Source organism: Suncus etruscus, chromosome 16 (genome assembly GCF_024139225.1).
Source record: "Suncus etruscus isolate mSunEtr1 chromosome 16, mSunEtr1.pri.cur, whole genome shotgun sequence".
In the NCBI taxonomy this organism is placed as follows: Eukaryota; Metazoa; Chordata; class Mammalia; order Eulipotyphla; family Soricidae; genus Suncus; species Suncus etruscus.
Genome location: NC_064863.1, coordinates 80201727 through 80225175, shown reverse-complemented (window position 1 = coordinate 80225175; position 23449 = coordinate 80201727). Strand labels below are relative to the sequence as shown.

Genomic DNA, 23449 nt, shown 5'->3' with positions numbered 1-23449 from the left:
AAAGGGAGAAGAGTGCTGAGGACAATGGTTTTGCTGAAGATGAACTATGGACTAGTACTCACTAAGCTGAAAAGATAAAGATTTTTTGCTTTTGTGTTTGTTTCTGGGTCACACCCAGCTGTGCTAGGAGGTTATTACTGGTTCTGCACTCAGTTATTTCTCCTGGCAGCCACAGGGTACCATATGGGATGCTGGAATTCGAACCACATCCGTCCTGAAATGGCTGTATGCAAGGCAAACGCCCTACCACTGTGTATCTCTCCGGTCCCTTAATTGAAAAGATTTGACTCTGACTTATTCAATCCACCACCATTGGGATTGCATTTGGCGCAAGATAAAGTAGTTATCTCCACGGTTACTCTGACCAAAGGGAGTGTATGGCATCGGTATAGGCAGAGTCGAAGGCTGGTCTGAGAACAAACAGGGCTTTCCTTGAACAGAGGTTGACTTGGTCCCATCCAGCATGTTCCCACTGGGGTACTGCATACAGATGGTTTTACAGAAGTTCAGACTCACTAACTCTAAAAGATTCGTGAAATATGTTGAATTCAACAAATATTGGGGTCAACGCAGCTAAAATGGGAAAATTCTTGAGAAGAGGCCAGACTGACAGAATGCAGAAAAGACTTCTGTATTCCTCTGTTCACTGCAGCATAAGAGATAAAATCTGGGGAACAAAGTGTCCAAGAATAGATAACTGGATAAAGAAACTATGGCAATTATACACAATTGAATATTTTTTTCAAAAATGTAAAGTCATACACATTTTGCTATATGAATGGATCTGAAGCATAAAATGTTGAATGAAGTAAGTCAGTAAATCAGAATAATTTCTCACATATGTGGGATATAAAGAATGTTTGTATAAAGACAAGAGAAGCAAAGATCAGAATAAATGATCTTTAGTCAGAATCATGCCACTGTGGTTGGATAGGACATAAGTTCATGAAGAAAAACTAGGATATTGGTGGAGAATAAAAACGCCTGCCAGTGCACTTTTCTGGCAGAGAAAAGAGGCAAGCAAATGTGCTGAAAGTAGGAAGGAAACTGTCACTGGTGAAGGGAAGTAGATACTGGTGAAGGGATTGCTGTTGGAACATTGTATGCCTGATTCAATCATGGATGTCTTTGTAACTTCCAAATCATGGTGACTGATAATGATGTTTTAGAGAAAAAAAAAAAAAGAAAATTTATGGTATTGGACACACCTGACAGGTTACATGGTGTAGCATGAGGTGTCATATCACCTCTGCAGCTTCTCAAGACTAAATACAGCTTCCTATACCAGTTAATTCTGAAATATTCTGGAAACTGGAATCATTCAGCAGGACAATATGTGCTTGCCCATATATGACAGTTTGGGCAGTTGTCTCCAATGCCATAAATGGGAGCAGACATACATACCAGCGGCTACAGCAGAATGTTTAAACCCTAAAAATTAGCCCCACCAACAACACTGTGATTTGGAGTAGACATTCCTTAACTGATACTATCCAAAGTTTATATATGTGTCTGTGTCTGTCTTTCTGTCTATCTATCTATCTATCATCTATCTATCTATCTATCTATCTATCTATCTATCTATCTATCTATCTATCTATCTATCATCTATCTATCATCTATATACCTATATTTCTGTTGTCTATTTATCTAATATCATACAATTATTATCAAATTCCATTTATATTTTTCAAAATCTCAGAAGAAATGCAATTAAAATAGACACATAAAATGTTCTTAATAACCAAAACAATTCTTAGAAAACAAGTGGGCTATTATATTCTCTTGTTTTAAATTATGCATATATCTAAAGGCATATAAACTGCATGTAATGAAGTAAAGGAAAACTCTCAGACCAATGGAATAGAAGAGCCCAGAGAAAACCTCTCAGCTATGTAGTATCATTATTATCAAACTCTTAGTAATTTCTTGTTTGTGTTTGCTTTTGTGTTTGTAGGTGTGTGCCTGTGTGTATTGTGCTGAGGATAGAATCCACATTCTCACACATGTAAGGCAGATGCTGTATCACTGAACTACATCCTCCCTCCACTACCAAAGACTTTGGAATGAGGGATTGAGTGAAAGGACTGAAAGGATTATTAGTGGAGCATCAAGTTTTCACACATGTGTTATATGAGCTGGAGACTCAGGACTGCAGTGAAGAAATACATTTATGATACCCGCAAGGAGGGTGTGAGCACCATATTCATGAAGACTTCAGTCAATAAGTAATAAAATTCCATTTAAGTTTTTATCAGTATATTCATTCTTAAAAGAAGATCAAACTACCTAGTTCAATTCTAAACATTTTTGTTACATTATAAATGTTGCTAAATGCAAAATCAATTCTATTTAATTTAATTGCTTCTTCCTCTGGACAAAAATGAAGATATAGGCGAATGAATATTACAATGAAAGTACAATGCAATTCAAATAATAGATACAGCTTTTGCTGAAATAAATTTTTTGATTGTGGAACATGTAAATTTATTAAACTTTTTATTTGAGTAATATATTCAAGAGCGTAACTGTTGTAATATTTTAATAATTTATTGCATTTATTATTTTCTAAATTCTTATGCCATCTTCACAGAGAAGAATCACATTTGTTTCTCAAATACATGGAACAGGAATTTTTATGTCCTTTCTTTTCTTTCCTCTACTAGTCAGTTCATAATCTTAGTGAAGTCATGTGTACAATATATTTGCCATACTAAAATAATCTTTGATACCTTAGTGTTCTACAGTAAAATAATTAATTTTTTTATATTGAGTAGTACCCAGTTTTCTGCTTCGGCTAAGGAGCTGGAGAGAAAATAAAGGAGCTGAAGGACACAGCATATAAACTGATCACGTTTTGAAGCAAGAATGAAAACAAGTGCATTGCAATAATTTAGTAAATGTAGGCATATGAATGCCAGTTCTTTATCCAAAGAAGAAAATGAATAACAAGAAGTATGAAATAATCTTTATGTAGAAGTGAAATGATATCCATTAGTATTCCTTTCTCATAGAATACTTAGCAATCTATATACTTAAGTTTTCTTTTCAAAAGTGTTTTGGAAGTGCAGTTATAGTGGCTGAACGGAATTAATCCCAGCATTTTCATATTGAAATGAAATATTATACCATATACATTATATCATAGAAATATATTCTTTTGTTTGTTTGTTTGTTTTTGGTTTTTCGGCCACACCTGGCAGTGCTCAGGGGTCACTCCTGGCTGTCTGCTCAGAAATAGCTCCTGGCAGGCACAGGGGACCATATGGGGCACCGGGATTCGAACCAACCACCTTTGGTCCTGGATCGGCTGCATGCAAGGCAAACGCCGCTGTGCTATCTCTCTGGGACCATAGAAATATATTCTAAATTAACACTTTAATAATGATTTAGATAATTTAAATCTATGATTTTAAAGGTACAAGAATATACAAAAACAAATGTTTCAATTACTGCAGTTAATTTCATAATCCATCTTTCCTGAAAAATATTATACAGAATTTCAATTAAAGATTTCTTTAAGTATTTAACAATTTTTCAAATACAATAATAAAGGAGTCCATGTTATATTAATAATTAGTTTTCCTTAAATCATTATATTTCAGGCTGGAGCGGTGGCACAAGCAGTGGGGTTTTTGCCGTGCACTCACTAACCCAGAACAGACCACGGTTCTATCCCCTTGTGTCTCATATGTTCCCCCAAGCCAGGAGAGATTTTTTGAGTGCATAGTCAGAAATAACCCCTGAGTATCACTGGCTGTGGACTAACTCCCCCAAATCATTATATTTACAAAGAGATAGTCAACCAAGCAGGACTTTATTAAACCATTAAATACATCTCTTTATTATTTAAAATAAAATACTGTTGCTTACTAAAGCCTATTGTTTTAAAAAATATCCATGCTTCAATTATGGGTAATAAACTATGTAAATTGTCTGTAATGTTGAAGTTCAATGCATTATTATTTACTGAAGTCAGTTTAGTAATGTAGAAGTAGCATGCACTTTACATTAGACATCAGAATTTAAAACTTGGTTATAAAAAGTATCTATAATATGACTTAAATCACCAAAATCATATTTTTACTTATTAAGATTTTAATATTTGAGTTATAGTAAGCATGTGAACTTTGTAAATTATATAGAATTGGATCCTTACCTAGTTATTAGAATTATTTATATTTAGTATATGAGCCAAACTCAGTGGTGCATATAAAACAAGCACCTTAACTGTTGTATATATCTCTAGTTCTGGATTATTTATATTTGTGTGATATTATACCTTATGTTAGGAACAATATATTATACTTGAGGTATTATTATCAATATTAACTTTATAACCAAAGCCATGATTTTATGTCTGCCACCAAGAATTTACACACTGCTCGGTTGTCTGAAGATAAGTAAATAGCTGAGAAATAATTCCACAAATTAAAAAATAAAACTCAACTGCTATCATCAATTATGTGTAGTGCAAATATCTGAGTATTAATATATACATAATTTAAGAGAGCTTGATATTTTTGTGTATATTGGAAAGAAGTGGATGGAGGCATATAACCTGACGCTGATCTCCCAAGAAGTCTCTGAATCAAATAATTTGGTCTGGAGACTCGGGGGCATCCGGCGCCACCATGAATACCCCAACATTAGTCCGCATGCGATATCCAGGGACCTCACTGTGTATCCAAGAGAGCATTTATATGTCATGGTGAAGGCCAAATTTGGAGAGGAATCCAAAGAATATGTTTCTGACAAAGAAGAGGAAGCCAGTGATGATGAGGAGTAGGAGCCTATTGCTGAATTTAGATTTGTGCCTAGTAATAAAACAGCTTTGGAGGCGATGTTCACTGCAATGTGTGAGTGCCAGGCGTTGCATCCAGACCCTGAGGATGAAGATTTAGATGATTCTGATGGTGAAGAATATGATGTGGAAGCACGTGAACAAGGCCAAGAGGATATCCCTACTTTTTATACCTATGAAGAAGGATTGTCTCACCTAACAGTGGAAGGCCAAGCCACTCTGGAACGGTTAGAAGGGATGCTTTCTCAGTCCACGAGTACTCAGTACAACATGGGTGGCGTCCAGACAGAAGATTGCTTATGGGATTATGAAGATGGGATTGAGGTAGATGCTGCTCCCGCAGTCACTGGACAGTTTGAGGATGCAGATGTGGACCACTGAGATTCATTCGTGTGCTTTGAGATTCTGCTCATAACTATGGGAGAGAACTTGGTGCTGGTGCCTTTTCCATTGTGGTTGGGTATTGATGAAAGTCTTTTTCCGTCTCCATGTTCTTCTGAACCAGTTTTTTTTTTTTTCAGAATAGACATACAGAGACAACATGCTGTCATTATCAGAAGAAACTTTGACCATTATTTTCAAAGGTGAATTAACTTTATCAAGAGGGTATTTGTAGTTTATGATTTACTCAAAACATTCTGTCTAGGTGCCCTCTGAGTTGGCCTGTGATTCCCTGACTCTGCATTTCTGGAATGTGGCAGACCTAAGAGGTGAAAGCATAGGAGGTAGGGTGTAGAGAGGTTCTGTAGATGGGTTGGAAAGTGAAAGAAGGGAATATAATACACATTTAGACTTAAGGTTCACCCTTGAACTAGGAAGAGGTCTTCCAGCAGCTTGGTCTTGGGTTGTCTTCACAGGAGCGGCCCATTGACTGGCTGTAGCCTGGTCCTCAGTACTCTGCTTACCCTTCACTGTACTGTGCTTGCAGCTTGGCTGTACGTCCTTTAACACCAGGCCTGCCCAGACTTCCTTGAGTAGGTCACAGGGTGTTTGTCTGTCCTATCCTCAGGGCTTTTGATTTCTAGCTTCTGTTCATTTTATGGAACAGTATAGTGAAGATAGGGTCAAGTCCTCCAAGGAATTCAGGTGATAACCGTATTTGGTCTTTGTAAGAGCTTAACGAATAAATCTAGGTTTTCTATAAAAAAATAATATGGTCTGAAATTATCTACATTAAAGACAATACAATTGAGAGTTACAGTTACATAATTTGTGGCATTACTTAATACTCTGTCCACATCAGATAAATTTAATAAATATCCATTCATCCTTAATATTAAGAACTTACATTCTATCCCAGTTTCAGCTTAGAATTCTAGGAATAAGAGCCCTTCTGTGGTTCTATCTCACCTCTGTGTAACATTTACATTTGGAATGCTTTTATAGGACAAAAGCTGCTCTTTCTAAGAGGGAGAACATGTAAAGTTAGCAACTTTTGTGCTATATAGGAACAAACACAACACCCAAAGTATAATGATATGAAAACAAGATACTCCATATATCCTATAAAAATGAATTTATGTAAGTTCTACTTTAAGAAATTTTAAGGGCATCATTACAATAATGTATTTTTAAAGATGGAAAAAATAAACAATTTAAAAAACATTTTATTTCTGTGAAAATGTACCAAGAAAATAATAGTATCTCAACCTTTGAAGAACTTAAAAGTTTTTAAAAGGAAAATTTTAAATTTCAGTGGATAAAAAGTAAACAACTTCAAGAGACTATAAATCTCAGTTTAAGAAAAGAAAGGGGAAAAGGAAGGAAATCCCCCCCCCCATTTTTTCTTTTCTTTTCTTACTTTCAAACAGAAACACATAACTTGAAACATCTTGTTCTGCCTCACAAATTGAGGGGGAAATAATGGAGGGCCCCAAGAACAAACAGTCGTATGAACACTGAGTAGAAATAAAAAATGATCATATTTGAACACCAAATCCAAAGCCAACTACAGAGAAATGATACTCAATCTACAACAGGCTAGACACAGAAGGGACCACTTATACTAGCAGCCCAGGGGGCAAAGGAGGGTCAATATGGGATGCATGTTGGGAACAGGGATGGAGGGAGGATAACATTGGTGGTGGAAAAGTCACTATGTACCTGAAATACTACTGTGAATGATTTGCAATCCACTTTGGTCAAAATAAAAATTATTAATATTAAAAAAGTAAACAACTTTAATAAAATGTGGTTGAAGTAATGTTAGACCCATTTTCTAGATGATTTAAAAAACTCATCAGTGCACTACCATTGTCATTTAAACCAGGGGTCTCAAACTCAAACTCTCAAACTCCTGGCGGCTGCAGGAGGCAAAGTCGGGGTGATCCTTGAGTGCAAAGTCAGCAGTAAACCTTGAACATTGGAGGGTGTGACCCAAACAACTAAAACAAAACAAAACAAAACAAAAAAAGATTCCTCTAGGGCAGGGCCACAAAATGTTGTATGGAGGGCCGCAAACGGCCCATGGGTCGCAAGTTTGAGACCCCTGATTTAAACTAATACTTTGCTTATGTACAGGTCATCTAGTTCAACCAAATCTTGACTAAAATTTTATCTACTTAATAGTTTAAATAAAATTAATTAAAAGTATGTAATTATATACAATCATGTATGAATATATAAATAAATATACATAATATATAAATATGTAAAAATATCATCATATGATACTGACAATAATTTTATAAAATAGTTAATATTCATTTCATATTCCATTGTATAAAAACTATGTTATGTTACATACTCATCAAAATGAACTTTTTGAAAAATTGTAAGTGATTATATGCAGATTTAAAGAAATTGAAAATGTAAATATATGATATAGCTATTATCTGTATCTATAACATAAATACTGCTTTCTTTTCATTCACTTTGGTAGAATGTTGAGGAGTCTTTGTCTATTGTTACATCTACAATTGGGGATTATTTAACTTCTTACCTTCCAGTTTGGACCCTTTGAATATATATACATATACATATATATATATATATATATACACATATTTTTTCTGCTTGCTGTGTTTTGACTTCCAGAACAATATTGAATATTCATGGTGAATGTGAATTTTCTTGCCATGATCCTGATCACAGAGGAGACATCTTGTTTTTCACCATGGATGGTTGCAAGTTTGTTGTATTGGCTTTACTATCTTGAGGCATTTCATTCTGCCCAAATTTAGCATTTTGTCGTGAGTAGGTGTAATTCTTATAACAAAATATATTAATCAATTGATATAATGGCCAAATAGATTTAATGAAAAATGAAAGTGATTCTAATTGAATTTCTTAATTTTAAATTTCATTACAAAGATCAAAAATTAAAGATACTGAAATAGATATAGCCTCACAGACAAATAGGACAGGATTAAAAATTCTGAGATTAAACCCATTGACATGGATAGTTAGTGTATTAAAATTTCCTATGTAATTGAAGTATATCAAAGACAGACTCCAACATATGGTTATGAAAAACTTCAAGGATGATTCAAAAACATGAAATTAGAAAAGTATTTGAGACCAATTTCAAATATTAATTCAAAATCAATTAAATTATTTTAAGTATCTTTATTATTAATTACACAACATGACTACAAGGTTGTTCATACTGCATTTTCCCCCCACAGATAAAGTTGTTCATGATTGAGTTACAGTCTTGCAATATATAACATGCTTTGCCACTCTGAATTTTCCACCAACAATTTCTCCAATTTCCCTCTCACCCTTCCTGATGCCCTCTTCCCTCCCACCCACCTACCTCAGAGGAAGGCATTTTACTTCACTATCTTTCTTTTCTTTTTTGTCATTGTAGTTTAGACTACTGGTAATAAAGGAGTGTCATGCATATCACTTTCATAGTAAACATTCTATATAACTAACTGTACTCTCCAATCAAGTATATTTACTTAACTCCTGAACTAATTCTCTAACTCTTTGAATTTCTTTTTTTTTTCTTTTTTATATACCTTTGTTTAAACACCTTGATTACAAATATCATTGTACTTGGGTTTCAGTCATGTAAAGAACACCCTCCTTCACAGGTGCAAGATTCCCACCTCCAATGTCACAAATCTTCTTCCTCCCCACACCAACCCCCCCACCTTACGCAAGTAGGCTTTTCACATTGTTATGATGGTCCTCAATATATTTATTTATCTAATTGCACTTATCACTCTTTATGGTGAGCTTCTAATCATGAGCTGGACCTTTCAGCCCTCCTCTCTTTTGTCTCTAAGAATTATTGTAAAATGTCTTTTGTTTTTCTTAAAACCTATGGATGAGTGAGACTATTCTGCATCTATCTATCTCTCCTCACTTATTTAATTCAGCATATTAGATTTTATGTACATCCATGTATAGGAAAATTTCATGACTTCATCTCTCCTGAAGGCTGCATAATATTCCATTGTGTATTTGTACCACAATTTCTTTAGCCATTCATCTGTTGAAAGGCATCTTGGTTGTTTCCAGAGTCTGGCTATTGTAAATAGTGCTACAATGAATATAGGTGTGAATAAGGGATTTTGTATTGTATTTTTGTGTTCCTAGGGTATATTTCTTGGAGTGGTAGAGCTGGATCAGATGGGAGCTCAAATTCCAATTTTTAGAGTAATTTCCATAATGCTTTCCATAAAGGTTGGACTAGACAGCATTCCCAGCAGTGAATAAGTGTTCCTTTATCTCCACATTTCCAGAAGCACGGCTTGTTCTCATGCTTCGTGATGTGTGCCAAACTCTGTGGCATAAGATGGTACATCATAGTTGTTTTGATTTGCATCTCCATGAGGATTAATTATGTGGAGCATTTTTTATGTGTCTTTTGAAAATTTGTATTAAGTGTCTGTTCATTTCTTCTCCCCATTTTTGATGGTATTAGAATTTTTTCTTGTAAAGTTCTGTCAGTGACTCATATATTTTGTATATTAGCTCCTTATCTGATGTGCATTGGGTGAATAATTTCTTCCACTCAGTGGGTGGCTCTTCTATCCTGGGCACTATTTCCTTTGAGCTGCAGAAGCTTCTAGGCTTTATATATTCCCATCTTTTTTTATCTCTGATTACAATTGTTTGAAGAGTGCTGTTTCCTCCTTAAAAATGCATTCAGACACTATGTCATGGAGTGTTTTACCTACGTGTTGTTCTATATACCTTATGGTTTCAAGCCTGACATCAAGGTCTTTAATCCATTTGAATTTTATGTCTGTACATGCTGTTAGCTGGGTGTCTGAGTTTACTTTTTTGCAAGTGGCCAACCAGTTGTGCTAAAACTTGTTGAAGAGGCTTACCTTGCTCCATTTAGGATTTCTTGCTTCTTTATCAAAAATTAGGTGCTTGTATATCTGGGGAACATTCTCTGAGTTTTCAAGCCTATTCCACTGATCTGAGGGCCTGTCTTTATTCCAATACCATGCTGTTTTGATAATATTGCTTTGTAGTACAGTTTATAGTTGGGGAAAGTAATTTCTCCCATATTCTTTTTCCCAATGATTGCTTTAGCTATTCTAGGGTGTTTATTGTTCCAAATAAATTTCAAAAGTGCCTGATCCACTTCTTTGAAGAATGTCATGGGTATCTTTAGAGGGATAGCATTAAATCTGTATAATGCCTTGGGGAGTATTGCCATTTTGATGATGTTAATCCTGCCAATCCATAAGCAGGGTATGTGCTTCCATTTCCACTTGTCCTCTCTTATTTCTTGGAGCAGAGTTTTATAGTTTTCTTTGTATAGGTCCTTCACATTTTTAGTCAAGTTGATTCCAAGATATTTGACTTTGTGTGGCACTATTGTGAATAGGGTTGTTTTCTTAATGCCCATTTCTTCCTTATTACTATTGGTATATAGAAAGGCCATTGGAACTTCGCTGGATCTCAGATGCCAGCACCCTTCTGCCTCTCTACTCTGCTGTCCTGCATTTTCGGCCTGATTTCACCCTTGGTGCGCCTCATCAGCCAGCCTGCCTTCCTGTGAACTTTCCGGGGAGTCTGCCTTCCCGTGAGCCTTCCGTGGAGGTGAGTCGACAGGCCCAGAAAGGGAGGAGCCACTGAACTTCGCTGGATCTCAGATGCCAGCACCCTTCTGCCTCTCTACTCTGCTGTCCTGCATTTTTGGCCTGATTTCATCCTGGGTGCGGCCCATCTGCCAGCCTGCCTTCCTGTGAGCCTTCCGTGGAGGTGAGTCGACACACCCAGAAAGGGAGAAGCCAGAGGAGCACGGTTGCTCCGCTCCCCTTCGCGACGGTGCACAGCATTTAGCCAATGAATACAATCACAACACGTAGAAAAACACGCAGTACTAGTGTGACAATGGGGAAACAACATGGGCCAGTGCCAGACATAGAGAATGAAGATGGCAACTCTGATGACTTGAACATGATCAACCACCTAGTCAGTCTCTCAGATAAGGAGTTTAGAGTTGCAATATGGAACATGTTCAAAGAACTCAAACAAAGTATAGAAGAGAAAACTAAAAAGAATCAGGAGAATATGAAGATAGAAATGAGAAAACTCCAAACGGAAATTTCAGATCAAATAACAGGTCTGAGAAACTCAGTAGATGAATTGAAGAAAAACATGTTTGAGATTTCCCACAGGTTAACAGCAGCTGAGGATAGAATCAGTACACTGGAAGATGAGATACATAACAATTACATACAGCAGAAGAAATTGGAAAAAAGCCTCAAAGCAAATGATCAAACAATGGAAAAATTACTCAAAGAATGGGAACAGATGAAAATAGAAGTCTATGATAAGCTCAACAGAAACAACTTAAGAATCATTGGAGTCCCAGAGACTCAGGAAGAAAATCTCCGGGAAGAATCAACAGTCAAGAACATCATTAAAGAGAAACTACCAGAGATAATGAATACATGTGATCAAATCCTGCATGCCCGAAGAGTGCCAACTAAAAGAGACCCCAGAAACAACACCCCAAGACACATCCTAGTCACAATGACGAATCCCATAGATAGAGACAGAATTCTGAAAGCAGCAAGATCGAAAAGAGAAATTACATTTAAGGGAACATCCTTGAGATTTACTGCAGACCTGTCACCAGAAACACTCAAGGCCAGAAGGCAGTGGTGGGACATAGTGACAAAACTCAATGAAATAAATGCTTCGCCTAGAATACTGCACCCAGCAAAACTCACTTTTAGGTTTGAAGGAACAATACATAGTTTCACAGACAAACAACAGCTCAAAAACTTCACAGACTCAAAACCATTCTTAAAAGAAAAACTGAATGGCATACTTTAAGACAAGGCTTACCAACAGACACACCAAACTTTAATATAAAGATGGCACTAACTCCCAGGACAATTCTTTCTCTCAATGTCAATGGACTAAATGCACCAGTTAAGAGACACAGAGTGGCTAAATGGATCAAAAAACTCAATCCAACCTTCTGCTGCCTACAAGAAACGCACCTGAATAGTCAGAACAAACATAGACTCAAAATAAAAGGCTGGAGGAAAATCATCCAAGCAAACAACACCCAAAAAAAAAGCAGGAGTGGCCATATTAATATCAGATGATGCAAACTTTATACTTAGGAAAGTAGTAAGGGACAAAGATGGACATTTTGTATTAATCAAGGGATATGTACAGCAGGAAGAAATCACCCTCCTAAACATATATGCACCGAATGAGGGGCCAGCAAAATATTTAATACAACTGTTGACAAATCTGAAAAATAATATCAATAACAACACAATAATTGTGGGAGACCTCAACACGGCATTGTCAACACTAGACAGGTCAACCAGACTGAAACCCAACAAGAATATACTAGACCTGAGGAGAGAAATGGAAGTAAGAGGCCTAGTAGATATATACAGGACACTCCACCCCCAGAAGCCTGGATACACATTTTTTTCTAATGTACATGGGACATTCTCTAGGATAGACTACATGTTAGCACACAAAACATATCTCCATAATATCAAGAGGATAGAAATTTTGCAGGCTGCCTTTGCTGACCACAAAGCCCTGAAATTATATATAAACTACAAACTGACACAGAAGAAAAATTTTAACACCTGGAAGTTAAATAGCCTCATACTGAATAATCAGTGGGTCCGAGATGAAATCAAAGATGAAATCAAAACCTTTCTGAAAACAAATGACAATGGAGACACAATTTATCAGAACCTATGGGACACAGCAAAAGCAGTACTGAGAGGAAAATTTATAGCTTTGCAAGCACACATCAGGAAAGAAGAAGGGGCATACCTGAATAGCTTAATGACGCAGCTCATAGAATTAGAAAGTGCTCAACAAAAGGATCCAAAAATAGGGAGGCAGAAGGAAATAACAAAGCTGAGAGCAGAAATCAATGAAGTGGAAACCAGAAAAACCATCCAAAAGATCAATGAAAGCAGAAGTTGGTTCTTTGAAAGAATAAACAAGATTGATAGACCACTGGCAAAACTAACAAAGAAAGAAAGAGAGAGAAACTTGATAACTCATATTAGGAATGAAAAAGGAGAGATCACTACTGATATGGTAGAGATTCAAAGGGTAATCAGAAACTACTTTGAGAAACTCTATGCCACTAAAAATGAAAACCTGGAAGAAATGGATAAATTTTTGGAATCTTATAATCTTCCACGATTGAATGAAGAGGATGTAGCATATCTAAACACACCCATTACTATTGAGGAAATTAAGAAAGTAATCAAATGTCTGCCCAAAAACAAAAGCCCAGGCCCAGATGGATTTACTAATGAATTCTTTCAAACCTTTCAAGAGGAACTACTACCAATCCTGGCAAGACTCTTTCATGAAACTGAAAAAACAGGAAAACTTCCAAATAGCTTTTATGAAGCCAACATTACCTTGATACCTAAACCAGACAGAGATGCTACGAAAAAAGAAAATTACAGACCAATATCGCTGATGAATGCAGATGCAAAGATCTTCAACAAAATCCTGGCAAATAGGATTCAGTGCCTCATTAAGAAGATCATCCACTACGATCAAGTAGGTTTCATTCCAGGAATGCAAGGCTGGTTTAAGATCCGTAAATCTATCAACATAATACACAACATCAACAGCAAGAAAAATAAAAATCACATGATCATATCAATCGACGCAGAGAAAGCATTTGACAAGGTCCAACACCCATTCTTGATCAAAACTCTCAGCAAGATGGGAATGGAGGGAACCTTTCTCAATATAGTTAAGGCCATCTACCACAAGCCAGAGGCAAATATTGTCCTCAATGGAGAAAAACTGAAAGCCTTTCCTCTAAATTCTGGCACAAGACAAGGCTGTCCTCTCTCACCACTCCTATTCAACATAGCACTGGAAGTACTCGCTATAGCGATTAGGCAAGAAAAGGATATCAAGGGAATCCAGATAGGAAAGGAAGAAGTCAAGCTCTCACTGTTTGCAGATGACATGATACTCTACATAGAAAACCCCAAAGACTCTATCAAAAAGCTTCTAGAGACAATAGACTCATATAGCAAGGTGGCAGGCTACAAAATTAACACACAAAAATCAATGGCCTTCCTATACACCAATACTAAAAAGGAAGAAATGGACATTAAGAAAACAACTCCATTCACTATAGTGTCACACAAACTCAAATATCTTGGAATCAACTTGACTAAAAATGTGAAGGACCTATACAAGGAAAACTATAAAACTCTGCTCCAAGAAATAAGAGAGGACACGCGGAAATGGAAGCATATACCCTGCTCATGGATTGGCAGGATTAACATTATTAAAATGGCAATACTCCCCAAAGCACTGTACAGATTCAATGCGATCCCCCTAAAGATACCCATGACATTCTTCAAAGAAGTGGACCAGGCACTTTTGAAATTTATTTGGAACAATAAACACCCTCGAATAGCTAAAGCAATCATTGGGAAAAAGAATATGGGAGGAATTACTTTCCCCAACTTTAAACTTTACTACAAAGCAATAGTTATCAAAACAGCATGGTATTGGAATAAAGACAGGCCCTCAGATCAGTGGAATAAGCTTGAATACTCAGAGAATATTCCCCAGACATACAATCATCTAATTTTTGATAAAGGAGCAAAAAATCCTAAATGGAACAAAGAAAGCCTCTTCAACAAGTGGTGTTGGCAAAACTGGGTAGCCACTTGCAAAAAATTGAACTTAGACTCCCAGCTAACATCATGTACGAAGGTAAAATCCAAATGGATTAAAGACCTCGATATCAGCCCCAAAACCATAAGATATATAGAACAATACGTAGGTAAAACACTCCAGGACATTGAGGCTAAAGGCATCTTCAAGGAAGAAACTGCACTCTCCAAGCAAGTGAAAGCAGAAATTAACAGATGGGAATATATTAAGCTGAGAAGCTTCTGCACCTCAAAGGAAATAGTGCCCAAGATACAAGAGCCACCCACTGAGTGGGAGAAACTATTCACCCAATACCCATCAGATAAGGGGCTAATCTCCAAAATATATAAGGCACTGACAGAACTTTACAAGAAAAAAACATCTAATCCCATCAAAAAATGGGGAGAAGAAATGAACAGACACTTTGACAAAGAAGAAATACACATGGCCAAAAGACACATGAAAAAGTGCTCCACATCACTAATCATCAGGGAGATGCAAATCAAAACAACGATGAGATACCACCTCACACCACAGAGAATGGCACACATCACAAAGAATGAGAATAAACAGTGTTGGTGGGGATGTGGGGAGAAAGGAACTCTTATCCATTGCTGGTGGGAATGCCGTCTAGTTCAACCTTTATGGAAAGCGATATGGAGATTCCTCCAAAAACTGGAAATCGAGCTCCCATACGATCCAGCTATACCACTCCTAGGAATATACCCTAGGAACACAAAAATACAATACAAAAAACCCCTTCCTTACACCTATATTCATTGCAGCACTATTTACCATAGCAAGACTCTGGAAACAACCAAGATGCCCTTCAACAGACGAATGGCTAAAGAAACTGTGGTACATATACACAATGGAATATTATGCAGCTGTCAGGAGAGATAAAGTCATGAAATTTTCCTATACATGGATGTACACGGAATCTATTATGCTGAGTGAAATAAGTCAGAGAGAGAGAGAAACGCAGAATGGTCTCACACATTTATGGGTTTTAAGAAAAATGAAAGACATTCTTGCAATAATAACTTTCAGACACAAAAGAGAAAAGAGCTGGAAGTTCCAGCTCACCTCAGGAAGCTCATCACAAAGAGTGATGAGTTTAGTTGGATAAATAACTACATTTTGAACTGTCCTAATAATGAGAATGTATGAGGGAAATTGAGAACCTGTTTAGAGTACAGGCGGGGGTCGGGTGGGGAGAAGGGAGACTTGGGACATTGGTGATGGGAATGTTGCACTGGTGATGGGTGGTGTTAAAAAAAAAAAAAGAAACTCAAACTCACTGAATGCATGTATGTGCCTAACTCCCCAAAATTGGTGTGTGTGTCTTAAAAATATTAAAAAAAAAAAGTAAAAAAAAAAAAAAGAAAGGCCATTGATTTTTGTGTGTAATTTTGTAGCCTGACACCTTGCTATATGAGTCTATTATTTCTAGAAGCTTTTTCATAGAAACTTTAGGGTTTTCTAAGTAGAGTATCATGTCATCTGCAAACAGTGAGAGCTTGACTTCTTCCTTTCCTATCTGGATTTCCTTGATATATTTTTCTTGCCTAATCACTATAGCAAGTACTTTCAGTGGTATGTTGAATAGGAGTGGTGAGAGAGCACAGCCTTGTCTTGTGCCAGAATTTAGAGGAAAGGCTTTCAGTTTTTCTCCACTGAGGACAATATTTGCCTCTGGCTTGTGGTAGATGGCCTTAACTATATTGAAAAGGTTCCTTCGATTCCCATCTTGCTGAGAGTTTTGATCAAGAATAGGTGTTGGACCTTATAAAATGCTTTCTCTGCATCTATTGATATGATCATATGAGAGGGCCAGGAAGGGACCAGGAAAAACTCTATTAGAGGCTCCCAACCAATCTGAATGGCCAAAAAAAGACCGAGTGAGTTATAACTGGCTACCATGGGTGCCCCAGCAGAAAGGCAGATCCATTCTCTGTGAAGACAGTTGGGAGGGATCTGCATCTGCTCTGAGTTTATCAACTGGGAGAGACTGGGGGAATTGTTGCCTTTGTGTGTTTCTCTACTCTTTGGTCTCCTGAACCTCTCCTTAGAGAGACAAGAAAAGCCAAGCAAAAACTCTCTCCAAAAGGCTCCAGAAGAGCATGGCCACTCTGCTTTGCTTCATGGCCGTGCACTCTTTCTTACTAATGAACCCCACCAAATACGCAGAAAAAAATATCATACTAGAAGTGTGACTTCCCACGCAGGCAAACAGCATGCACAGAGAATGAATATGATAGCTCTGATAACCCCAAAAAAACAACCATTTGATTATCATTCATCATCATGAAAATCAAAGAAAAAATATCTCTAGCTGAACAGTACACAAAGATAATAATCAGAAATATCCAAGCTGAAATAACAGACCTGAAAAACATGGGAGCTGAATTTAAATACTCAAGGGAAAGCCTCTCCGACAAGGTAACAGGAACCAAGTACAGAATCAGTGAACTGGAAGATGAAATGCAGAACAACTCCATGCAGAAGAAGAGATTTGAAAAGAACCTTAAGTCAAACAATCATACAATGGAAAAAGTACTCAAAGAATGTGAACAGATGAAAATAGAAGTCTTTGATAAACTCAACAGAAACAACATAAGAATCATTAGAGTCTCAGAGGCCCAGAAAGGGGATCCACAGGAAGAATCAACAGTCAAAGATATCATCACAGAGAAGCTCCCAAAGCTAAGGACTGCATGCAATCAAATGCTGCATGCCCAAAGAGTACCAGCTATAAGAGACCTGAAGAAAAACACCTTAAGACACATCCTAGTCCTAATGATAAATCCCACAGATGAGATAGAATACGGAAAACAGCAAGTTCAAAAAGAAAAATCACATTCAAATGAGCATCCTTACAATTTGTATCAGACATGTCACAAGAAACTCTCAAGACCAGAAGACAGTGGTGGGATATTGTGACAAGAATGAATGTAATGGATGCTTCACTCAGAATACTGCATCCAGCCCGACTCATGTTCAGGTTTGAAGGAAGGATACATAGCTTCACAGATAAGCAAGAGCTCAGAAACTTTACAGATGCAAACCAGCCTTAAAGGAAAAACTAAAAGGTCCACTTCAAGACAAGTCAGACCAACAGACACACTAAACTTATACACAAAGATGACATTAAATCCTATGACAATCACCTCCCTCAATGTCAATGGACTAAGTGCACCAATTAGAGGCGCAGAGTGGTTAAATGGATCAAAAATATGAATCCAACCTCCTGCTGCCTATAAGAAACACATCTGAGTAGTCAGAACAAACATAGGCTCAAAATCAAAATCTGGAGGAAAATTATTCAAGCAAGGAACACTCTTAAAAAAGCTGGGATGGCCATGTTAATATCAGAGGACACAATCCTTAGATTCAGAAAAGTTGTAAGGGACAAAGATGGACAGTTTTAATCAAGGGATATAGGTGCAACAATAAGAAATAGCATTACTAAACATATACACATCCAATGAGAGACCAGAAAAATATATAATACAATTATTGACAAATTAAAGATATCATTAATAACACAATAATTCTGGGAGACCTCAACATAGCCCTGTCAACACTTGATAGATCAACCAGACTGAAACCCAACAAAAATATACTAGCCCTGAAAAGAGAAATAGAATAAAGAGGCCTAGTAGACATAACATCTTTTTGATATCAGACAATAATTTGTATAACACATTGATGTAAATAGAAACAGACCCTCCAGGAAACGGTTCTCAAAGGTGTCTTCAGATAACTGAATAACTGATCACAATAGCAAAAATCACAAAAACCATTATAAACAAATGAAGCTACAACAAATTAAATGGTTTCTGATAGGAAATAATACCCCTAAAACTAAAATAAAAACTCATAATACATAATAAAACATACTTATGCAATATGGAGCTACAACAAATTAAATGGTTTCTTATAGGAAATAATACCCCTAAAACTAAAATAAAAACTCATAATACATAATCAAACATACTTATGCAATGTAATATATGATATGGGAAGCAAATAGAAATCTCACCAACTACAAACTATCCAAAAAATCCCATCCACAAACAGGGATAAAAGATGAATATATAGTTTCTCTAAAGGAGAAATATGGGTGTTTAATAGCTATATCAAAAGTGATTAATTTTACTTATTTTTATAGAAACTCAAAACAGAATTACACTGAGATATCTTAAACCAGTAATAATGGCACATTATCAAAAAGTTTGGAACAGCTAGTTTTGGCAATTATGTCCTGAAAAAAGGTCCTTCATATGTTGGTGGGAATATCATCTAATTTAACCTCTAAGAAATACAAATAAAGATTTATTTTTAAAAATAAAATAAACCCCTATGACTCAGAAATACATCTTCTTGACATCTACCTCCAAGACAGAAAAGCATTAATTCAAAAGGAAATATGCAATATGTTCACTGCAACATGTCCAAATAGTCTTGTTATGGAAACAACCCAAATGTCCAACTACTATATACCATGAATTTATAATATAGAGAGCTATATATATTTATATACATACATTAATCACATCCAGCTATAAGAAATATCACAAATAATTTTGCTACATAAATGGAACTAGAGGGTATTAGAGGGAACTAGAGTGAATTAGTTAGCTACAGAAAAATCACTCTTGCACTCTCATATGTGGGATGACACATAAGGAAGCATCAAATGGCCTAGCAATCAAACTGGAGAGTTGCTCCACAGTGCTGAGATAACTCAATTTTAATGAGTTGGACCTTTGAGACCTTGGTAGAGGGAAGTGGTTCCCCAGTTGTGTGTGTAATGTTGGGATGATGTATTTATGAAATTATCATCAACAGTATTGTAAATACACAAAATCAAAATATATGGAGACCATGGGGTCAGAGGAATAGTAAATCCTATTGATGAATCCTCAGTACTTCATAGAGTTGCTCAGAACTGCCAAAAATGACTCCTAAGTACAGAGCCAGGAGGAAGCTCTGAGCACCACTGGGTTTGGCCTCAAAATAAAAGCAGAAGGGAGAAATAAAACTAAAGTGTATTCAGTGTACATGTATATATAAAACATATATTAAGCAAACTATTTTCTAAATAGGAGAGTAACCTTGCAGATAAGAAACTTGGTTTCACTACACATATAGTATATCTGTGAATATAAAGTTAATAACTTAGCTTTGAGTATATTTACAAAACTAAATACAGTGCTTTTATATGGGTAAAATATATTAGAGTTTTAAATTATTTTGTGGTTGTAAAAAATTCAAGAGAATCATGAAACCACATACTGTATGTGGTTTCAACACAAGAACAAAATGAGTCTTCATAGAAAAAAGCTGACAGAAGTGATATGTATATATTATAAGTTTAGGATAGAGGGTGTCATGACACTCATGTCTCATGTAGGAAACATTACATAACCTACTGAAAACAAATGATATGATGTGAAGCTGATATTTTTCTGCTTTTATAATAAATTATTTTATATCCACTTAATGTGGATTTAACTATTCATTACAGCTGGTAAAAAGTCAACAAACATGGAACCAGTTTAGTCTCTATAACTTCATTAGCTTCCCCTCAGAACCACCAAGGACACTGCTAGGGTTCTCTCATGGCTAATAGGCAGCACTACATTATCACTAGACCCCAGACACAACTGGCTGCGTATTTGAGTATTTCTGGGCATAGACTTTGGATTCTTGAGCACTACTAGAGCAACATCTGGAAAATAATTATTAATTTACATTATAAGTTAACATTTGCATTAGTTATTGTTAATGAAAAGTCTGATCTAAAGAAAATGTTGCCATGAGATAATATTCCATGCACTAAGAGGCATTTAAAGCTAGTAAGACATTTGAATTGCACATACTTAGCTCCACAAAATTTAAATAGTCAACAAATTATAAACTAACTGGCTTATTGATATTTTCTTAACATAACAATTTATACCATGACAAGACAATGAATCCTCTGAAAAGGGCACCTTCAAATAAATAAATAAATAAATAAATAAAGATAAGGACAACTTCAAATTTGTTTAGCTTTTCAAATTCACTACATTGACTTCCAGCACAATTTTGATAAGTATAAGGAACATATTTAAAGTAAATAATATAGTTTTGAGTTTATTTTTTTCCACCGGATACATGCCTGACCACATGTGACAAGCATCTCTCATCTTGAGATGTGTACTTTTTTACTTTCATGCTAAGAAATATACAAGGTCTTTTCCATCTTTGGGAAACTAGTGCTGTTTCTCTCTACCACATTACTCATTTCACTCTCTCTCTTTCTCTCTCTCTCTAATCTTCTCCTTTGCTTTCATCAGTATCTCCAAACATGTGTATATGTATATATTTGTGTATATATAGTGTGTATATGTAGTATTAAACAATGACTTTCCTTTTCAGAGCCATGGTAGACTGTTAAACCCTAGGTGTATAGATACAAGTAGTCAATTGAGACTACCATTATATTCAATATTAAATCCTGGGGTCTGACACAATTAGCTAGTTTAATTGTAATTGGGGAAACAGAGAGAGAGAGACTCCTGATAAGTCTAAGCAACCAATGGTTGTAACAAAACCTCAAATAGTCTCAATGTTAGATTTTACTTCTATACATGTTGACCCAATATATGTTTTGTGGTATACTTAGAGGCAGAAAAAAATTTAGGAGCATTTTTTTTGCTCCAAATAATTTTAAAATATTAGACAAAATGTTGTAGATAAAACATTTTGCCACATATTATGAGTAAAAATGGGTCAGATTGTTTATTAAAATGCTGAATTATTTCCAATAAGGTACATCATACACTAGTGATAAAAAAATTAACCAATGGCTGTGACTTTGCTGTTTTGGAATTTTTATTAGAAAAAAATTACAACACTATTTAATTTTACATTCAAAGGGACCTTGAGTTTTCCATAAAAATCCGTGGTGCATTCATCTCAATTAATAAATTATTCATATATATTATTATTGCTTTTCTCCTCATATAGAAATAAAAAAATTGGTGCTTTATTTAGAAAATATTTTCCACTTAAAAGTAGAAAAACTGATTATCACATATTCCACAAAGATCATCAAAATTCCCATAGAAACATATTAAATAAAGCAACCTTAAAATGTATTCAAGTATTTGAGGGGACTTTTTCACACCTAGAGTTTTTGTGATACTGAGGATCATACCCTGGTCAGTCATATTCAAGTCAAGTGTCCTCTTATACTCTGTACAATATCTCCAGCTCATCTACATCGTGGAGTTTTGTTTAGATGAGGTGTTTTTTGTTTATAGGACATACCCAGACAAACCCAGGGGTTACTACCAGCTCTAGACTCAATAATCACTCCTGGCAGTGCTTAGGGGACCTTATAGGATACCAAGGTTCACACCTGGTTGGCATGCACAATGCACTGTATGTCAGCTTCCTGGTCAAGTATTTTTAAAGATTTTTTTAATTTGTTTTATTTTGATAATCAATTATAAGTAACCCTACAGTAATTCTAATTGTCTTGACTATTGGACCACTTGGCTGTTGATTACTTCCCATTTACTTCTAAGTAAGGGGTTACTTCTGTCTCTACGCTCTTAGGCATGGGGAACCACAGGGGATGCTGGGACTCAAACTACTGTCCTTCAGCATGAAAGGCAAACTTCTTACCTCCAGCTATCTCTCCGGCCCCATACTTCCCACTTTTTTCAAAAAGGAAGGTTGAGCATCAATTAGTTGTGAAAAATTAGAATCTCTAATATAAAGTATTTGGATAATATGCATAATATTACATTTCAAATAAAATATTTAGAGGCTAAGATGTTTAATGTTCCAATAACAACCCAAATTAGATAAAAATTAAGATTAGTTTTTTTTAATATGTTGGTTTAATTACTTCTTACTAGATTGTTAAAATGACTACAAATACCACACATGACATGTGCAGAAGTAAATCTTATTATTTAACTTGTTTAGCACTTTCTTTTACCAACATTATTGCAGTCATATTGTTTATTTGGAATAACCCAAATCTAAAATATTTATGTAGTTTGAACCTCTGTCTGTAATTTAAGTTGGTTAATTTAATTTTTGATCATTTAACTTCAATATTATAGAGAAAATTTGTTTAAATAGTTTGAATAATTTTACTTGCATAACATTACATATACTATAGAGATAAATGATATTGAAAGTAGACGAACCTTTCATATGAAATTATATTTTAATATGATTCAAATAAGATGAAAAAATGTAAACTTAAAGTAATAAAAGACAATCAAATTAGGCCAACTGACATCACATACACTTTATAAATAAAAATTAAACATCTCAAATAAGTCCATAGCCTTCCTTATAGAGTTTTTTTGTTCCAAGTGTCTATTCTTTGGCTATCTTTTTATTTTTACTAACAATAAAAATTTAGGTCATTTGTTAAAAAAGAAATATATGTGGTTTTGGCCATTGTTTCAGAAGTGAAGTTTATTGCATTCATTGTGTAATATATATGGTTCTTTAGTATAATTAGAAATT

General features: G+C 35.5%; 2 protein-coding genes across 2 annotated transcripts in view; one reads left to right on the top strand and one right to left on the bottom strand.

The window, feature by feature from the left end:
* Positions 1-23449, bottom strand: part of CCSER1 (coiled-coil serine rich protein 1) — an 809928-nt gene that overhangs the window by 21975 nt on the left and 764504 nt on the right. The window lies entirely within an intron of this gene.
* Positions 4643-5956, top strand: LOC126032420 (methylosome subunit pICln-like). Its single transcript, XM_049790092.1, has one exon. It carries the CDS (start codon positions 4844-4846, stop codon positions 5183-5185), a length of 342 nt encoding a protein of 113 aa, XP_049646049.1. The 5' UTR covers positions 4643-4843; the 3' UTR covers positions 5186-5956.